This window comes from Capra hircus, chromosome 9 (genome assembly GCF_001704415.2).
Source record: "Capra hircus breed San Clemente chromosome 9, ASM170441v1, whole genome shotgun sequence".
NCBI classification, from domain to species: domain Eukaryota; kingdom Metazoa; phylum Chordata; class Mammalia; order Artiodactyla; family Bovidae; genus Capra; species Capra hircus.
The window spans coordinates 50,058,116-50,077,930 of record NC_030816.1 but is presented as its reverse complement, the minus strand read 5'-3'; the positions used below and the strand labels follow the sequence as shown (position 1 = coordinate 50,077,930).

The 19,815-nt window shown below is 37.8% G+C and overlaps 1 protein-coding gene across 1 annotated transcript; it reads right to left on the bottom strand.

The window, feature by feature from the left end:
• Positions 1,274–19,714, bottom strand: CGA (glycoprotein hormones, alpha polypeptide). Its single transcript, XM_005684707.2, has 4 exons — positions 19,626–19,714; positions 3,537–3,643; positions 2,251–2,435; positions 1,274–1,623 (listed from the first exon to the last, which is right to left on the bottom strand). The coding sequence occupies exons 2-4, from the start codon at positions 3,634–3,636 to the stop codon at positions 1,546–1,548; spliced, it is 363 nt and encodes a 120-aa protein (XP_005684764.1). The 5' UTR covers positions 3,637–3,643; positions 19,626–19,714; the 3' UTR covers positions 1,274–1,545.

Here is a 19,815-nt window from a genome sequence, read left to right as displayed (position 1 = left end):
CACTTACTGGACATTAAATAAATGTGTAATAAATAAGCAAAATCCTGATATCTCTAAATTTCCAACATCTAATCAGAGGCCAGCACTTATTGGACATTAAATAAATGTGTACTAAATAAGCAAATGAATAAGCTAAAGTGTGTGCATTTCAGAGTTTCTTTAAAAGTACATGTGCTCATTTTCATTTTTCATCCTAACACCTGGTGTTTTTACCAACCTGTTAGAAATTGATTTTTCACTTGTAAATGGGATCTTGACAAACTGGTGATGAATGAATTTTTTTTAAAACCTTATCTGTAACCAGTGTGATATATATATATATTTTTAAGTCTGGCTCCTTTAGGAATTGAACTTTTGGGTGGCTTTGATCTCTACCATAGCTAATATAATTTAGCGGGTAAAAACCCACTATCTCTAAGTATAAATGCACAATAAATGTGGTTTTGAGGCAGGGCGCTAAGCACTCAGTGAATTCTTTGTTCATAACTTGCTCATTTCCATCTGGATGTAAAAATGGAATGTGAGAGGATGTTATCCTTACCTTAGCCACTGTTTGGTTATAACCTGGCTGCCAGAAACTGTGGTCAGGCATAAGCCAGTGGAAAGCAGCTTCAGACTAGGGATGATTTTGGCTTTACCAAACCTTAGAGCAGTGATCTTCCTTTTTTTTTTTTTTAATTTAAAATTTTCAGTAAAAACATTTGTGACCAAACATCCCCAATATCCACATATGTATTTATTTATAAATTTTATACACCCAAGACTATATGTAAATAAATGAATGAACAAGTTACGTAATGTGTGCACATTTCAGTGTTTCTCTAAAGGTACAGGCACTCACTTTAATTTTTCACCCTGCCATCTGCTGTGTTTACCGACCTGTTAGAAATTGGTTTTACACTTTGAAATGGAATCTTGACAAATGGGTGATGAATGAAGTTTTTTTAAAGCCTTATCTGTTATCAGTTCTATTTTTTAATGTATCTGTACTTCTATAAAACTCACCCAAATGGGCATCTAAAGACAATATGCAAATGAATAGAAATAAAAGTTATATTTTCTTCCTTCACCCCAGTGGATTGTCTCATGAGTAGCCCACTGTCTGAGGGGCTCACAGCTTGCTCTGGAAGGCTTGGTTAGAATAAGATTCTCCAGTACTAGGCCATTGACTACATGGGAACCCAGCTCACCCAGTGGCTCACTCCCTTCCATTAATCCTATCAAAAGTAACTGGCTTGAAACTTTTCAGAAAAAATTAGAATTCAGTGATAAAAGTGATGATTTAAAAGACTTTATTTCCAGTAGAACTAGTTTTTTATGGTCATGCTAAATGCCATATTTCATTCCAAATGAAAAGATGAAGACTGCTGATTATATTGTAGGATAAGGAGAAAAGCAATAAAGCTGCAGTATATTCTCAAAACAGGTTAAAAATGGTATGGCAAGGAAAAGGAGGGTTTTATCTCACAAAGGCATAGACACTGGACAAATTAATTTTCCTTTTGAGCAAATCAACCATCATCAACATGGCCCATTGCAAAATATTTAAGATTTGTGATAATAACAAGTACTGCAGTGGCACTCGGTGTGGTTCTCCACTCTGACATTTCCCATCACTGTGGCCTAAAGGGGAAGGGAGAAAGAGATAGATGATAGATAGATGTCAATAGATAGATAGGTAGGCTAGCAAAATTGAAAACTGTTCAGTAAAATTGTCTCTAGCCAGCTGAACTGAATAGATGCTTGCTATATGAGACTTCTGTGCTGGTCCAGTGGCTGGAACTCTAGCTGTCAGTGCAGGGGGCCCAGGTTCCATCCCTGGTCAGAGAACTAGATCCTCCTGCCACAACTAAAGATCCCACATACTGAGTGCTACAACTAAGACCCTGTGCAGCCAAAGAAATAAATAAGTACTTTAAAAAACAGATACTTGCTATATTTGCCCAATCTCCTTTTCAGCTGATATTTTCATGCCGAAAGCTTAGATTTGCACTGTATAAGTATTCTATGTTCTCTCCCAGCCTGCCCCTTATCACCTCTGTCCACTTTCTTCACTCTGGATAGATCCAGCCTCTGCCCACAAGGTTGCTGACTGTCTTGGTTAAAGTGGACAAGCTCAGCCCTTCGCTCTACAAATGCCATTGAAGGATTGGTCATTAGCTACCCCTGGCATGAAGCCCATGGATGTGCTGTGAGGACATTTCTCTGGCTGAACTGTTAGAAAGTTTCTGGGGCCCTTTAGGTCCTCACCTTGGTAAATGCTTTGGCCACGCAACATGTGGCTTCCGAGGTGATGTTCTTAGGAACCAACATTGTCTTCTTAGACCTCGCTGGAGTGGGGTATGCCCTGGAGAAGCAGCACCCCATGCACTGATAAATTGGAGCATCTGGCTTAGAGAAGTATTTGTTTTCTTTTAGCTTGCATTCAGGACAACCTATCACCAAAAAAAAAAAAAAAATTTTTTTAAAAGAGAGAGAGAGAAAAAAAAAAAAAGAGAGAAAGAAAAAGGCAAAGAGTAAAATAATCCAGAAAGAATTTTTTTAAAAAAACTAAGAATGATTCCTTACTATAGGACAACAAATATGCTTTTTTTCTATTGGAAGTTAAAATAAATAAATGCTTTTTGGTTGTATGTTCATCTTCATACACAATATCTCTTTGTCCTGACTACAGTTATTTTCATTGGAAAATAATTTTTGCAGCTAGGAAGCATGGGACAGCGCAGTAGTAGAAGATTCTTTAAGAATGACTTCTAACTTTCAGTGCTGACAGTATGTCTATAGGTAGTGCAAGACTTGACAGATGAAAACACCATGCTCGTCCAAAAGAAGAATTTTCCCCAGAGGCAAAATATTTTGCACTTTAGAACCTACTATTTCTTTCCCCCATAGAAACTCCAAATACTGACAGAGGAAAACTTGTCAGAATTAAGAAAGCTTGGTGAGTGGGACAGCCTGCTACTAGATCTGGCATATGCACTTGGGAACAGGGGTTAAAATATTACCACTTGTCTAGAGAAAAACCATTACCAATAGTAGCTCACAGTTTCATAGCAGATGGGGTGGTATCAGCTACTGTATGAGATGTTTCAGAAAATAGAGCAAAAAAATTTACTGCATAAAGTGGTTTTGTTTTCTAACTTGTTAACTGATATGAAAATTCATCTACAAAGGCAATGTTAAAATAATCCCAAATCTTCTGGGAAAAATGTAAAAAAAAAAAAAAACCAACAAGCTAAACTGAATAAGGAGCATTTTTTGCTTGTAAAACTCAGATAAAGAGTAATCAGGAATCTATTTCAGATGGAAATGTACAAGCTGCTATTTAAATGGACATGTAAGATATCATTTTCACTGTACATTTTTAGAACCTAATTTAATTTTATGTTCACAATCTAAAAGTGCCTTGATATATACCCAATGGCAAAGATTCATCACATTTGAAAAGGAGGTAGAAATGTAATTAATGGAGTTATTGATGTACATTTAGAAATGCGTGCTTTCTTGTTACTGTAAACCCAAGTTTGGTTACATACCCTGCATTGTAAACTCTCCATCAGGAAAGGAATGGAGAATTTGCAGAAACAGAGACAATATGGCCAGAATGGCAGCTGCATACTTTCTGTAGTAATCCATGGCTCTTCTGCAAAACAGACATAGGAAAAAAAAGTTACTATAAAATTGGCTTAACAGGCATAACAACAACCAGTAGTTTTAACATTGCTGCAACTAAGTCATCAATGTCTTGACCCCTTGGCCTACAGCTCCCAATATACTTTAAAGCCATGTAGAAAAAAGCAATTTCTCTTTACGAAAGAGGTAGAGAATTGACTCTTCTCATTTCTTATATCAACCAGTATAACCAGGCCTAATGATAACAATAAGAAATTGTTTCCAAAATCTTAACATCCTGTTAAGAATCTTTAATTACCTTATTTATAAAATATGAAACTTCAATAGATAATATCTAAGGATATCTATATGATGGATGGATGGGTGGATAAATAGACAAGCTTAAATATGATTTATAAAATAAACAGTATTTGAGCCCATCCTTCCCAGTTCCATGTGGGAGAACAGAAGGAAATAACAATGCCTCTCCTGTGTTTTATTCACTGGGGGTAGCTGAGTTGTAAGGCTAGTTATGAATTGCAAAGTAAATGCTAATCTAACAATGTGGCAAGAATAGACAGCAGGTAGTATTAATCAAAGTTTTCCTAAATGCACTTCCTGATTGATTTATACCTGTAGTACAGCTTTACCTTAGCATTCTGAATGCATGAGATCATGTTAAGTAAGGTCAGCTGAATGATTGATCATATCCAGATACTGACTACATTTAAGAATTGGGTTTTATCTCTACATGTTTCAGAAAAAATCTCATGTAAGATAAAAGGGACAAATTTTTATCCCTGTTTATTTAAAGAGCTTATGTTCAAACCATGAAAGATAAGAGACAGAGAATCAATTACCTATGAAAAGACAATTCAGAACACTTAAAGAATTAACACCAATTTAACAGAATCACTTTTATAAAATGGAAGAGGGAACAGTTCCCAACTCAATTTAAGAGGGCAGGATTACCCTGACACAAAAGCCAGAAATATACAGAACAAAAAAAGAAAACAAGAGATTGGTACATTTCATGAAATATATTTTTTTATCTCATGATATTTAGATGGCAAAATCCTAAACAAAATAATAGCAAATTGAATACAGTAATGTATAAGAAAAATTATTCAACACAACCAACTGGAAATAATTTGCAATAGTCAAGACCAGTTCAATACTTGAAAATCACTTAATTGTAATCCACCATATCAAAATAATAAAGAAAAAAACCATATGATTATACCAATTTGACAAAATCCAATACTCTTTCACAACAAACACTCTCAGCAAACAAGAACCAAAACAGTTTTCTCAACTTGATAAAGACTTGATAAACAGCATTTATAAAAACCTACAGGTAACCTACAGATAATATCATACTTAATGTGAAAAACCGAATGCTTTCCTCTTAAGCTCAGAAACATGATGAGGATGTCCATTCTCACTACTCTTATTCAATATAGTAGTAGACATTCTAGCCAGCGCATAAACACTAATTTAAAAGGAAGAAGTATAACTGTCCTTATTTATAGATGATATGATCATCTACATTTAAAAAAACAAAACAAGGAACCTACAAAAAAAGGTCCTGGAATTAATTAGTGAGTTCAGCAAGCAAGATTGAATGACAAGAACAACACACAAAAATCAACTATATGTCCATATACTAAAAACAATAATGTGGAAACAAATTAAAACAATACTATTTATACTCACTCCAAAGAAAATAAAATACTTAAGTATAAATCTAATGAAATATGAACAAAATTTGTACCCTGAAAATTACAAAGTATCAATGAAGTAAATCAAAGAAGACCTAAATAAATGGAAAGACAAATCATGTTCATGGATTGGAAGACTCTGCATAGTACAGATGTCAGTTCAGTTCAGTTCAGTCATTCAGTCGTGTCCGACTCTTTGTGACCCCATGAATTGCAGCACGCCAGGCCTCCCTGTCCATCACCAACTCCCGGAGCTCATTCAGACTCATGTCCATTGAGTCGGTGATGCCATCCAGCCATCTCATCCTCTGTCGTCTCCTTCTCCTCCTGCCCCCAATCCCTCCCAGCATCAGAGTCTTCTCCAATGAGTCAACTCTTTGCATGAGGTGGCCAAAGTACTGGAGTTTCAGCTTTAGCATCATTCCTTCCAAAGAACACCCAGGACTGATCTCCTTCAGAATGGACTGGTTGGATCTCCTTGCAGTCCAAGGAACTCTCAAGAGTCTTCTCCAACACCGTAGTTCAAAAGCATCAATTCTTCGGCACTTAGCTTTCTTCATAGTCCAACTCTCGCATCCATACATGACCACTGGAAAAACCATAGCCTTGACTAGACAGACCTTTGTTGGCAAACTAATGTCTATGCTTTTCAATATGCTATCTAGGTTGCTCATAACTTTTCTTCCAAGGAGTAAGCGTATTTTCATTTCATGGCTGCAATCACCATCTGCAGTGATTTTGGAGCCCCCGCCCAAAAAAGTCTGATACTGTTTCTGCTATTTCCCCCATCTATTTCCCATGAAGTGATGGGACCAGATGCCATGAGCTTTAAGCCAGCTTTTTCACTCTCCTCTTTCACTTTCATCAAGAAGCTTTTTAGTTTCTCTTCACTTTCTGCCATAAGGATGGTGTCATCTGCATATCTGAGGTTACTGATATTTTTCCTGGCAATCTTGATTCCAGCTTGTACTTCTTCCAGCCCAGCGTTTCTCATGATGTACTCTGCATATAAGTTAAATAAGCAGGGTGACAATATACAGCCTTGAAATACCCCTTTTCCTATTTGGAACCAGTCTGTTGTTCCATGTCCAGTTCTCACTGTTGCTTCCTGACCTGTATACAGATTTCTCAAGAGGCTGGTCAGGTAGTCTGGTATGCCCATCTCTTTCAGAATTTTCCGCAGTTTATTGTGATCTACACAGTCAAAGACTTGTCATAGTCAATAAAGTAGAAATAGATGTTTTTCTGGAACTCTCTTGTTTTTTCGATGATCCAATGGGTGTTGGCCATTTGATGTCTGGTTCCTCTGCCTTTTCTAAAACCAGCTTGAACATCTGGAAGTTCATGGTTCACATATTGCTGAAGCCTGGCTTGGAGAATTTTGAGCATTACTTTACTAGCATGTGAGATGAATGCAATTGTGCGATAGGTTAAGCATTCTTTGGTATTGCCTTTCTTTGGGATTGGAATGAAAACTGACCTTTTCCAGTCCTGTGGTCCCTGCAGAGTTTTCCACATTTGCTGGCATATTGAGTGCAGCACTTTCACAACATCATCTTTCAAGAATTGAAACAGCTCAACTGGAATTCCATCACCTCCACTAGCTTTGTTCGTAGTGATGCTTTCTAAGGCCCACTTGACTTCACATTCCCAGGATGTCTGGCTCTAGGTGAGTGTGAGTGATCACACCATCGTGATTATCTTGGTCGTGAAGATCTTTTTTGTACAGTTCTTCTGTGTATTCTTGTTCTCTTCAAATTCATCTCTATGTTTAATGAAATGTCTATCAAAATCCTAGTGCAGCTTTTGTAGACGCAGAGAAGTTTATGATTACTGAATGGTGGAGGATCTAGAATAGCTAAAACAATTTTAGAAACAAAGTGGGAGGAACCAGACTTCCTGGTTAAGTGTTAAATCTTACTATATTATAACTACAGTAATCAAAATAGCATGATATTAGCAGAAGGATAGATACCTAGACCAATGGAACAGAATAGAGAACCAAAATATAGACTCTACACAAATACATCCAGTTGGCTTTTGACAAAGATGTCAGAGCAATTTAACAGAGGAGTTCAGCTTTTCCAATAATGGCTGCTATAAAAATTGGACATCCATAGGCAAAACAAACACAGAAACAGAACATATAAAACATAAAACAAACACCTCAATGTAAATCTCACATCTTATATGAAAATTAATTCCCTGGGGTGGGGGAGGAAGGCTCAAGAGGGAAGGAATATACGTATACTTGTAGCTGATTCATGTTCTTGGAGAGCAGAAATCAACACAACATTGTAAAGCAATTATCCTCCAATTAGAAATAATTTTTTTCAAAAAGTTAAAAAAAGAAAGAGAAAACTAATTCAAAATGGACCATCCATTTAACTGTAAAATGTGATATCATAAAATTATTAGGAAAAAAATTGAGGGGGGCAGGGTCTAGGTGAAGAGTTTTTAGAGTAGTCAAAAAAATTAATAAAAAGAAAACTGATATATTGGACCTCATCTAAATTATGAGGTAATTCTCAAGGAGGATGAAACTACAAGATACAGACTTGGAGAAAACGTTTGCAAGCTGCATATCTAACAAAGGACTAGCATTTGGAATACATAAAGAACTCTCAAAAGTCAGTAGAAAAAAAAATCCAATTGGAAAATGGGCATTGCCCTGGAAAATATATATAGAACCCAGGGATTGAACCCAGGTCTCCCACATTGCTGGCAGATTCTTTACCAACAGAGCCACCAGGGAAGCCCAAGATACTGGAGTGGGTAGCCTATCCCTTCTCCAATGAATCTTCCCAACTCAGGACTCGAACTAGAGTCTCCTGCATTGCAGGTGGATTCTTTACCAGCTGAGCTACTAGAGAAGCCCATATAGAAGGCAAATAGGCACATTTAAAATATTCTACATTAACCATTAGGGACATGTGAATTAAAACCACAATGAGATATTACATACCTAACAGATAAAATAAAAATAACACCAAACAGGATAATTCAAACTTTGCTGGTGGAAATATAAAATGGTACAACCCCTGAGGAAAATAGTTTGGAAGTTTCTTATAAAACCATACATGTACTTATCATGTAGCCCAACAGTTACACTTGGGCATTTGTCTCAGAGAAATGAAAACTATGTTCAAGTAAAATTTGTACACAGAAGTTCAGAGCAGCTTTACTTATAACAGCCCCAAACTGAAAATGATCCAGATGCCCCCCAGTGGATGGAGATGAATGGTTGGTTATGCAGACAACAGTACCTCCTTACCAGAGAACATGGTGTAGCAGCACAAAGGAACACATTATTGACAGACATGCAACTTGGATGGATCTCAAGGGTATCATGCTGAGTGAAGGCTGCATACTGTATGATTCCATTTTTATAACACTTATGAAATAATAAAATTATAGAGATGTAGAATAGATTAGCAATTTTAAGAAGTTAGTATTGGAGAGGGAGTTGATGAGAGTAAATAAGTGTGGCAATCCACTCCAGCACTATTGCCTGGAAAATCCCATGGACAGAGGAGCCTGGTAGGCTACAGTCCATGGGATCGCAAAGAGTCAGACACGACTGAGCAACTTCACTTTCACTTTCATACAAAGATAGCATCAGGGAGCCTGTCTTGATTATGATAGGGATACATTAAAATACGCTCCGAGTGAAACTGCAGAGAAACACACACAATACTAATGAAATCCAGATAAGCTCTGTGTGTTGTACCAATGTCAATTTCCTGGGTTTCCCTTTGTACTATAGTTATGGAAGGTATTATCATTGCGTTTGTTGTGTGTGTGCTCAGTGCTCAATTGTGTCCAACTCTTTGAGACCCCATGGACCTGCCAGGCTCCTCTGTCCGTGGGATTTGTCACGCAAGAATACTGGAATGGGTTGCCATTTCCTCCTCCAGGGGATCTCCCCAGCCCAGGGATAAAACCTTCTCTCCTGTGTCTCCTGCATTGAAAGGCAGATTCTTTACCCACTGAGCCACCTGGGAAGTGCTCCTGGGGGAACCAGCTAAAGAGTACTCAGGACTTCCCCGTGTATTTTTTTGCAACTTCCTCTAAATCTATAATTTATCAAAACCAAAAGTTTCTTTAAAAAAAAAAAAAAAGACTTTTCAGAATGAGTCTTAAAATTTCATGTGATTCAAAACTTGTGGTTATTTTTCATGTGGACTGCCATAATAAGACCATGTTTTTGCCAGATGTTTACATAAACCCATACCTTTTATAAGAGTAATTTGTCAGACAGCAGAACTAACAGTTTATAAAACAGAAAGCAGACTATGTACATATTGGTAAGGCTAAAACATATGTCTGTCATTATTTCTACCTGATCTATCTACTTATGCCTAGTATTTAGGGGTTTTATTTATCTTCATCCATGGTTAACACTGAATAAATATTGTCCTAAGTCAGTGGCTCTCAACAAGTGATCTGAGGATCCTAAAGAGTTTTAGCGGATCTGGGGGGTCAAAATTATTTTCACAACACCAAGATGTTGTTTGGGTTTTTCACCCTTAACCCCTCACGAATGTTCAGTGAAATATTCTAGAGGCTATATAATATATGATATTGTAACAGACTGAATAAAGAAGCACGTGAGAATGTAACCATATTCTATTAGTTCAGTGCTGTTTAAATGTTTGCTTAAAGGTAAAATAATTCCATTCTTCCCACTGACTTTTTTGTTTTGGAGACTATCATTTTTTAATAAATATATTTTATCTATGTTGACATATTTTCTAAGTTGTTTTTAAAAGAATAAATATTTTAAAACTCATAACATAATTTCTAAATCAAAGACTATTAATAAATATAATTTCATTTAAAAATCCTTTGAGCTCTTCAATAATTTTTAAGACCATCAACTGTTTCTAAGATTCAAAAGTTTGAGAAAAACTTCTTAAGTGATATACAAAGTCACAGGGAAAATATCAGAATTGCAATGGGTTTCCTTTTTAAACTAGTATCATTTTCATGCTTTGATATTGCAGCTCATATATTATGAAAATTCAGCATTATGCAGTGAACAATTATATCAGAATTAATTCAGAGAGAAGCATTTATAACGATGGCAGAAAGTGAGAGCACAAAGCTGCTGCACATTTTAGGATTTGCTTTATGCTGAGGGGAAGATTTAAAAAGCAGAACCAAGTCACCATCGCTTTAGCTTTTAATAACAGAAATGGCTTTGTCTTTATTTTAAAAAGAGATGAGATTAACCAAGCAAAAACGGATTAACTCTCAAATTCTAGGTGTTTCTGAAAACATTTTAACAAACATTTTCATCAGTCTAATCACCCTTAGGTCTTTCTGTTTGGGAATTTGGAAGAAAAACATTAAGATCCAGGGCAGGAACAATAATTATGTTCAGCTGGGATTTATGTGATTTTGCAAAAAATGCTTGATCTAAATCAGATATACTAATCTCAGCCTCTCCGTATTCTGAGTGAGGACACAGCAGGCATCACAGACTCTAGACATCCAACGCCACAGTCCATCTCAACATCCACTCAACATGCCCTCCGCTCCTGCCACCTGCCCCATCAAAGTAACATGAGGCCAAGGAAATGTGGTGTGCTCAACTTGACCTGTAAGGCCTTCCTCCTGTTTCTCAGCCTATCCACCTCAGACTTAGTTTAAGGAGCTGCCAGCCACCAGCTTCATGGTGAAGGTTTCATCCTACCTCAAAGGCAGAATAAATAACTCTCCACTGCGTTTACCTATAACTTTGCTTATAATTTTTAGATAAAGTTCCACAATCTGTCCTGAATACTAGCCAGTTATGTACGTCTGTCTTTCCATCCATGTGAAGCTTCTTAAGGGAAAAATCTGTGGCCCCAACCCACCCCCTTCCTAGCATACGGCCTAGAGTAGATGCGGTTTTGCTGTACCATGACTGTGTGCGTGCATGCTAAGTCGCTTCAGTCCTTTTCAATGTTTTTGTGAACCCATGGACTGTAGCCTGCCAGGCTCCTCTGTCCATGAGAATCTCCAGGCAAGAACACTGGAGTGGGTTGCCATGGCTTCCTCCAGAGGATCTTCCCAAGCCAGGGATCAAGCTCGCATCTCTTATGTCTCCTACATTGGCAGGCAGGTTCTTTACCACTTACGCCAACTGGGAAGCCCCACTGGGACTTTAGATCAGTAATAATATCAATCAAAACTTGCTTGTGTAGAGCTGTCATTCATACTGAGGAACAAGCTAACTCTTGAATGACAACTTAGAATAAATGTTTAATTGCATAAAATATTTTCAGATAATAAATTCATTAGAGACAATGTATTCTCATTTGGCTGTAAAATTTGTAGCTGGCTAATATATGAATGTGTAAATGTTGAATATGCTGCAGATAGGAGTCACTTTATGCAACGATATATTAAAAAACATTAAGATCCAGGGCAGGAACAATAATTAGGTTCAGCTGGGATTTATGCGATTTTGCCAAACATGCTTGATCTAAATTAAATATACTAATCTCTGAAGGGACTTAGCACACCCGCATGCATTTTGGGGGCCATTTTTGAAAAGTTCACCTGCCACAGCAGTGAAAACTTAGGGACAATGAACAATAGAAAGGCTTCTCCTTGCAGCTCCTCCACTCAATTTTTATCAGAAAAAAAAAAGTGTCTATAAAGTAAGGTGCCAGGATTGAGAAATCTATCATCCTAGTCTATCTATCCTATTATTAAAAGGCTTCAAGGCAAATTAAATGTACATAGATACATACATATTACATATGTATATTTATATATGTATACACATGTGTGTATATATATTTATATATGTATATTTACATACGTAATACATATGTGGGTATGTGTGGATGTGTTTGTACATGCATGTATGTACATGAACACATATATATGTACATTACACTGTTCCAAGATGACAAGTCTTTGGTTCAAGGTGACATCCTGCCCTTCATTTATCTGCAAAGATGCTGTCATTTCTCCCCCCACAGCCAGAGAGTGAGGTTTTCAATTTTTCTAAAGGTGGTAATAGATGGGGTGACTCATCCATACTCTTCATACAAGGAGGCACAACTGATTCATAGCACACTTTTGAGATGACTGGTTAGGAGTAGAGGCATAGTTCTTCGTTAACAAAACAGATTAAATCTAACTGATTTCTAGAGGGTTAACCTAAGGTTTCACCTCATTAGCCCCATCTAGCCCAGCTAACAACCAAGAAGAAGAAAAGTAGGCTGCCTTCAATGAAGGATCACTAATGAAAAGGACCCTTGAAAGAAAAGCCTTTAATCCCCAGCACACTGCCTGGCATGAGATAGGTATTCAAGGCATGTTTGTTAAACTGAAGAGAGGTCTGTAAGTTTCAACATCTTGCCTGGCAAGTGCGTGCACATGTAGTCATTTCAGTTGTGTCTGACCCTTTGTGACTCTATGGACTATAGCCCACCAGGCTCCTCTATCCATGGGATTCTCCAGGCAAGAATATTGGAGTGGGTTGCCATGGCCTCCTCCAGGGGAATCTTCCTGACACAAGGATCAAACCCGCTTTTTTTATGTCTCCTGCTTTGACAGGTGGGTTCTTTAACACTAACACCACCTGTGTCTGGAACAGCGAAAAACAATATTTCAGCCTTGATGAAAGATCAGAAGGTGGACAGTCGCAGGGGTAAGTGGAATGTTCAGCATCCTTCATCCTTTATCCCACCAACTTCCAGGGAACGGATCCCTGAACAGGCTCACCTCTACCTCCTATCAACTGACCACCACTGTCTCTTGCTGGATGGCTTGGTCAGTGCTCAGGAAGCTCAGCTGGAGTAGCCTTGACTACTCATTTTCTTTCTTCATGTGCTCTAGTTTCAGTAAATGGTTTTTCATCCTGTTCTTATAACATATTTTGAGTCCCAGGTCCAGCAGTGTGGGTATTCTGCGATCCCATGCTCCAGCCCCAAATCCTCCAAGTTCTCAGTTCTTCCAAGTAGACATTGAAATTGCTCCTAGGCACCAAAGTGACCTTGAGACCCAGCAGTGCATCACTGATGGTCAAAGGATGGCTGAGAGTTTGGGGGGATGGAATGAAGTGAAACTGGTTAATACTCCTAAGATCTGTCTCAAATCCCCTCAACCATTCTTTGATATAGATAATTAATATTTTCTCTAATATATGAAAATCTGAGTTTTGGAAGATTTGACAGTTCAACATTGTGAAACACAAGATTTAAGGTCCAACTTGAACCTTTGAAAGATTTAAAGACTGAGTAGGTACCTGCTACACACCAGGCACTGGGCCACATATGAGTGACACAAATACGAGTAAGTTTCCTGCTCTCTGACCCAGATACAAAGGTGAATAACGATGAATTAGAGTGGCGAATGCTGCAGTAAAAACGTTTGTAGATGTTGAAACATTTGATAGGCTGGGGACAGGAAAATGGAGAGGTGAAGAGCTAACGAGAATAAAGAACACATGCTTCCTGGGGAAAAAGCCATGAAAGTAGTAAATAGATATTTTACCATTTTGACATTTGTTCTGAAGCTTTGTTCCTCATAATTTCCCCAGTCTAATCACAGAGGTTGCAAATACTGTGGTCACAAATTGCTCCAGCATCCAGAGGAAAGTCAGTGAAGTCATAGAGTTCTGCCACCGTATCTGGGATGGGATTTCTGTTGATCAATCACTTAACAGTGCTTTGTGGCTTTGCAAAATTCTAAAAGGGACTCAATTTATTTTCCACATGAAATGAAGAGAAAGAGCAAAAAAAAGGGGGCGGTCTCAGAGACAAGAGACATACAAAGTACAATGTGTACAACTATACTTTGTAAACAAAATCAAACCAAAACAAACAAAAAAAACAGGGGTTTCCATACAAACAAGAACAAAAGATGGCCTTTAAATATTTTTTTTAAAAAGGAAAAGAGCAGACAGTATTTAGAAGGGAATTGAAATGCTCATAGAACTATAAAAATTTCAATTCCTGTATGATCATTCTTGTAAGAGTCATATTTTGAGAAGCTTCTTTTCTTTACTTTTTGTATTATACTCTCCTTATCTTTTATCCCCTCAGCCCTGAACCCCCACTCCCATCTCCCACCCCATCCCAGCCCTCTAGGTTGTCACAGAGCACTGAGCTAAGCTCCCTGTGTCACACAGTAAATTCCCACTTGCCATCTATGCCACATACAGTAATGTGTATACATGAGGCCATTCTGACCGGTGTGAGGTGATGCTTCATTGTAGTTCTGATTTGCATTTCTCTAATAATGAGCAATGTTGAGCATCTTTTCATGTGTTTGTTGACCATCTGTATGTGAGAAGCTTCTTTTCTTAACTGACTAAATTTAAGGGGCTTAAAATAAGATGTACACGTTCTACTTTAATTGTTATATTAAGGCACTTTAGACTGTTGTCATAATTACGTAATTAAAATCTTAGCTCTACCATTACCCTTCTGGCTTTTCTAGCACATAAGCATTTTTTAACTTGTCTACAAACTAAATCAGCAAGAAATTTAGATGGGACAAATTCTATGCACCATAAAAATACTGTTTTAAATGAGAAATTCAAATATTTGTTGTTTAAAAATACTCATTTTTTTAAAAAATTCAACATTATTGCAGTTATAAGTGCTATCAGGAACAAAACATTGAATAGTGTCAACTTATCACACAGAAAAGTAAAACATCCAGAAGCCAGACAGTTTTACACAGAGCACTATTGTAGCAATATAAGAATCCTCCTTGTAACTTTCAAAATTTGTGAAAACATTTTTAATATTTTTTGAGCTATTTTCATGCATTTGGCAACTAGGATTTACACTTACAAGCACTAAGTTATACAGACATTGCCCTAAAGCCTCTCAACTGTGATATGGCCCTGAGATTATAGATTTCTCATTCCCGGTGCCTTACTTTATAAGCATTATTTTTCTGTGATAAAGACAGAACAGAACTGCAAAAAGCAGTTCCCTTATCGTTTATTGCCCCTAAGTTTCCTCTGCTATGGCAAGTGTACTTCCCAAGATATGGACACAAAAATATCTCTCGGTCTACTTTCACTCTGCAGTATGACCTTGCTACTTCCACATCAAAAAGTGGTGTGTCTGTCTTTGTATCCCACTGCTCTAGGTGGGCTCTGTGACTACTGACACCAAGAGAATCAGGCAGCTGTGAGAGTACCCCTTACACCAGCACAGCACTGAGCCAGTCACGGGAGCAGCCCTGCACTGAGCTGGCAGTTCCTGCTTCCTGTGTCTTAGAAGCCAGCTGCCATGCAAGAAGTGCTACTGCTCTGAGGCCACCTCACTGTGAGGAGGCTATGAGCCACGTGGACCAGCCCTGGAGAATGAGACGCCACATGGTGAGACAGAAAGAGGCCAAAAAGTAATGAGTAAAGAAGCCCTCTGGATGACCAGCCCAGTCAAGCTTTCAGATTACTCCAGCCCCAGTCACCGTTGGATCACAAATGCATGAGAAACGAACGTTAGGAACTGCCCAAGGACTTCCCTGATGGTCTGGTTGTTAAGATCCAGTGCAGGGGCTGCGGGCTGGATCCCTAGTCAGGGAGCTAAGATCCTACATGCCTCGCAGCCAAAAAACCAAAACATAAAACAGAAACTTTATTGTAACAAATTCAATAGACACTTAAATAAAAACTGCCCAACTGAGCCCAATCCACCTGCAGAAACTTGAGAGATAATAAAACTTTCTTTTTACCCACTAAGTTTTTCAGTACTGTGATGCACAGTAATACATAACCAGAACAACTGTTCTCTCTTATAACAAAAACCTCTCCTCCAAGGTCTGAGATATGGGACCCTCGTCTTGTCTCTCCTCTTTCTTCTGGTACTTTTCCTTTGTGAGGTGTAATTTATATGACACACATTCAGTTAATCTATTAGGGAGAAAAGTGTGAAAAACTTGGATTTAGAATCGTACACTGTATCTGCCATACTGAATTCAGTAACAATAATAACTTCCACTTTAAAAAGAAAACCTACCATTAATTGAGTACTTGTATGTGCTAGGTATTCTTTTGAGCACCTTGAACACACAAATGTATTTAATACTCATGGTGACACTGTGAGGTATTCATCTCATTTTGGCAGATAAAGAAATTCCATAAGTGAAGTAACCCAGGCAAGTTTATAAAATTCATCACTGACAGAGCTAAGATTTTAGAAGGTCTCTTTACAACTCTTTACAGGCTCTGAATCCCATATTCCTAAACTGCCTTCAAATCTTTATATTCCACAATGGACTTCTTAAATGGTTTTATCAGGTGATATGCTACAGTTGCTAGGTTGCTTCATTCGTGTCCGACTTTTGGCAACCCTACAGACTGTAGCCCACCAGGCCCTTCTATCCATGGGCATTCTCCAGGCAACAGTACTGGAGTGGGTTGCCATTTCCTTCTCCAGGAGATCTTCCCTATCCAGGGATCAAACCCGTGTCTCTTATGTCTCTTGCATAGGCAGGAGGACTCTTTACCACTAGCACAACCATACACATAAATAAAATACTGACGTCTTTTCATTTAGAGCAACATTATGTTGTGCCAGCTTAAAGATCATTTGCTTGTGTAGTTTTTTATTTTGCAAATGTTTCTGACTTCACCTTCTTCAGAACAACCTTAAGAAAGGGATTTCATTCAGATAAAGAGACTATCTATACCTGATCGAGTTATGAGGACTAGTGCCTGATTAACTAGAGTGGGAAAAGCGGACAATCATTGGCTTTTAAAAAAATTTTTTTTTTTATGTAGATCATGTTTAAATCTTTGTTGAACTTGTTACAGTAGTGCTTCTGGTTTACGTTTTTTTGTTTTGGGGCCTTGAGGCATGTGGGATCTTAGCTCCCTGACCAGGGACCAAACTCATAACCCCTGCATTGGAAGGTCAAGTCTTAACCACTGTTTCACCAGGGAAGTCCCAAGCATGAAGTTTCATATCCATTCTCTCTAGAGTTCTATAGGGAAAGCATTATGGCACCTATTTCAGAAAAGTAAAAGGATTTGCCAAAATCATCTGGAAAGTGAACTGATCCTAAGATAGTACCCTTCACCTGCCTAGAAGCACACAGGTAATCCAAACTCTTTAGAGCACTGATTTAAGCATGGATCATGCTGTTGTCTTTTCAAATTCAATTCATAACACTGCCCTTGATTCAGCTCCCACTCTAGCCTCAGTGCACTCTCAATCGCTCTCCCTCTCTCTTTCTCAGACCCCAGTGAACAAAGAATGCTAGAGCATTTCTATAATGTTATCTCTGAGCCTGATGAATCAAGAAATTACTGGATTCTTTTCTACAGTATTACAATGAGTATAGTCAACGCTATGGTCTTTCTGGTGGTCACATAAAAATGAGAGAGCTGGACCATATAGAATGTGAATGCCAAAGAATTGATGCTTTCAAACTGCGGTGCTGGAGAAGACTCTTGAGTGTACCCTGGACAGCAAGGAGATCAAACCAGTCAGTCCTAAAGGAAATCAACCCTGAATATTCATTGGAAAGACTGATGCTGAAGCTGAAGTTCCAATACTTTGGCCACCTGATGCAAAGAGCTGACTCATTAGAAAAGACCCTGATGCTAGGAAAGACTGAGGGCAAGAGGAGAATGGGGCAACAGAGAATGAGATGGTTTGATGGTACCACTCAATGAACATGAGTTTGAGCCTACTTCAGGAGATAGTGAAGGACAGGGAACCCTGTTGTGCTGCAGTCCATGAGGCTGCAGAGTCAGACACAATTTATCAACTGAGCAACAACAACAATGGGTAATGCTAAAATGTTACACACCCAAACCAGAATTTGCAAGGATCATAAGTTGATAGTAAACTACTCTGGGATTCACAATCTATAAAAATAGAAGTTTGGTGCTATAGGTCATACTGTTCTCAATGGAAATATGAATTGATTCCTGTACATTTTCTCTTTGTAAAAGCAGAATATCTTGCTCTATTTTTGAACAAAATGCACATTACCTTCTAATTTTACTATTTTGTCTCCTAGCTCTTACTTTGAGTTTTAATGTAAATTTGAGAAATATACAATAAAACTGAGAATTTGTTCTGGAACATAATAAATTGCTTTTCTAACACTGTTCACATGCTACTATTTTCAGCAAGAAATGGTGAGAAATATGACTCAAAATTTCAACAACTCTATTACTGCAAAAAAAGAAAGAAAAGGGGAAAAAGAAACTTAAACCAAAGTCAAAATTAAAATGAAGACACATAAACTTTTCATAAATGGTGATTGTTCTTATCACTTAAAAATAACTCAAGACTATAGCTAAGTATTAGAATCAAAATATTGGGTGACCAATATTTTGAGTAATTGAATTGGTGTTAAGTCAAGTAATTATTTAAAAGACATCTTCAGAAACTTAAAAATATTCCTCTGTTCTAAAATAAAATATCTTCTTTTTGAATGGAGAGAGGATAGTAGAGCTTAGGAAAAGATAGTTCCCATGAAAGTGACATGGAGCTTCTGTATTCCTGAGAGACCCATGTAGTGTCAGCTCATAAGTCTTCCATTTGCCCAAATCCTGTTTCTCAAAAACAATAAGAGTAGGGGAGCACTTTTATTTTCTAGTCTTAATTTCCTAACCAGCTGCCATTCTAAGTAACACTGATGCAAATATAACTTTTAGCAAACATTTCTGGAAACTCTCAGCAGAACAAACAAATTTGAATTAGCCAAGTGATGTTGAATTTCACAGTCCATCAGTAACAGTGGGAAATACTACTGACACTTATTTTCGTGGCATTTTATGAAAGAAGAAAAAGGAAACAATGTTGTTCAAGAGATTTCAGTGTTAGGATTCAAGCCTACCCAACAGCATCTATTTGAAAAGATATGGAAAGCTGTGGTCATTCAGCTGAACAGGTGAGCTGCTTTACCACTGACCAGCTTGAATATAGTTATGCATCATTTAAAAACTGATGACAAAACAGTATCAGCAACTTACATAAGGTCTACTCTCCCTCTACTGGACCCCTGGAAGCCAGTGAAATGGATGCCTTTCAAACGACATCCAATATTTCTCGAGAAAGATTTTTAGTTCTGACAGGCACTCACACATCACAGCAGGAGACAGTTAGTTTCTGGCTTCAGTTAGATAACATCTTAGCCTGTGATCACAGACCACTATTTTGCAGACTTCCTCTCAATTCAATCATGAGTGCTGAAAGGAGAATGCGTAAATGCCTGTCTCTCTTCTTACTAGGGTTTATGCACAACCAGCTCCCTTGTTTCCTCAAATATTTTACCCCTCAATTAAAATCCCCCAAATTATTTCATTCATATTACCGTCCTCTGGATTTTTTGCAGAATGTAGTCAGCAGAGTTGATTGTGGATCTGAAGAAGAATTTTAGCTTTGTCTCAGCAACTGCTTTTAATAAAGTCCTCACCTGTCTTATATACCAGCAGAGTCATAAAAGCTGCATGTTCCCACCTACATCTAAGTCCAGGGATCAACAGTAAATTCCACCCAATGAT

Excerpts from the sequence above, each read along its gene's own strand:
- CGA (XM_005684707.2), bottom strand. The coding sequence starts at position 3,636 with ATGGATTACTACAGAAAGTATGCAGCTGCCATTCTGGCCATATTGTCT. Across the intron at positions 2,436-3,536 it reads TGGAGAGTTTACAATGCAGG|GTTGTCCTGAATGCAAGCTA; the intron begins GTATGTAACCAA and ends TTTTGGTGATAG. Across the intron at positions 1,624-2,250 it reads TGGCCAAAGCATTTACCAAG|GCCACAGTGATGGGAAATGT; the intron begins GTGAGGACCTAA and ends CTTCCCCTTTAG.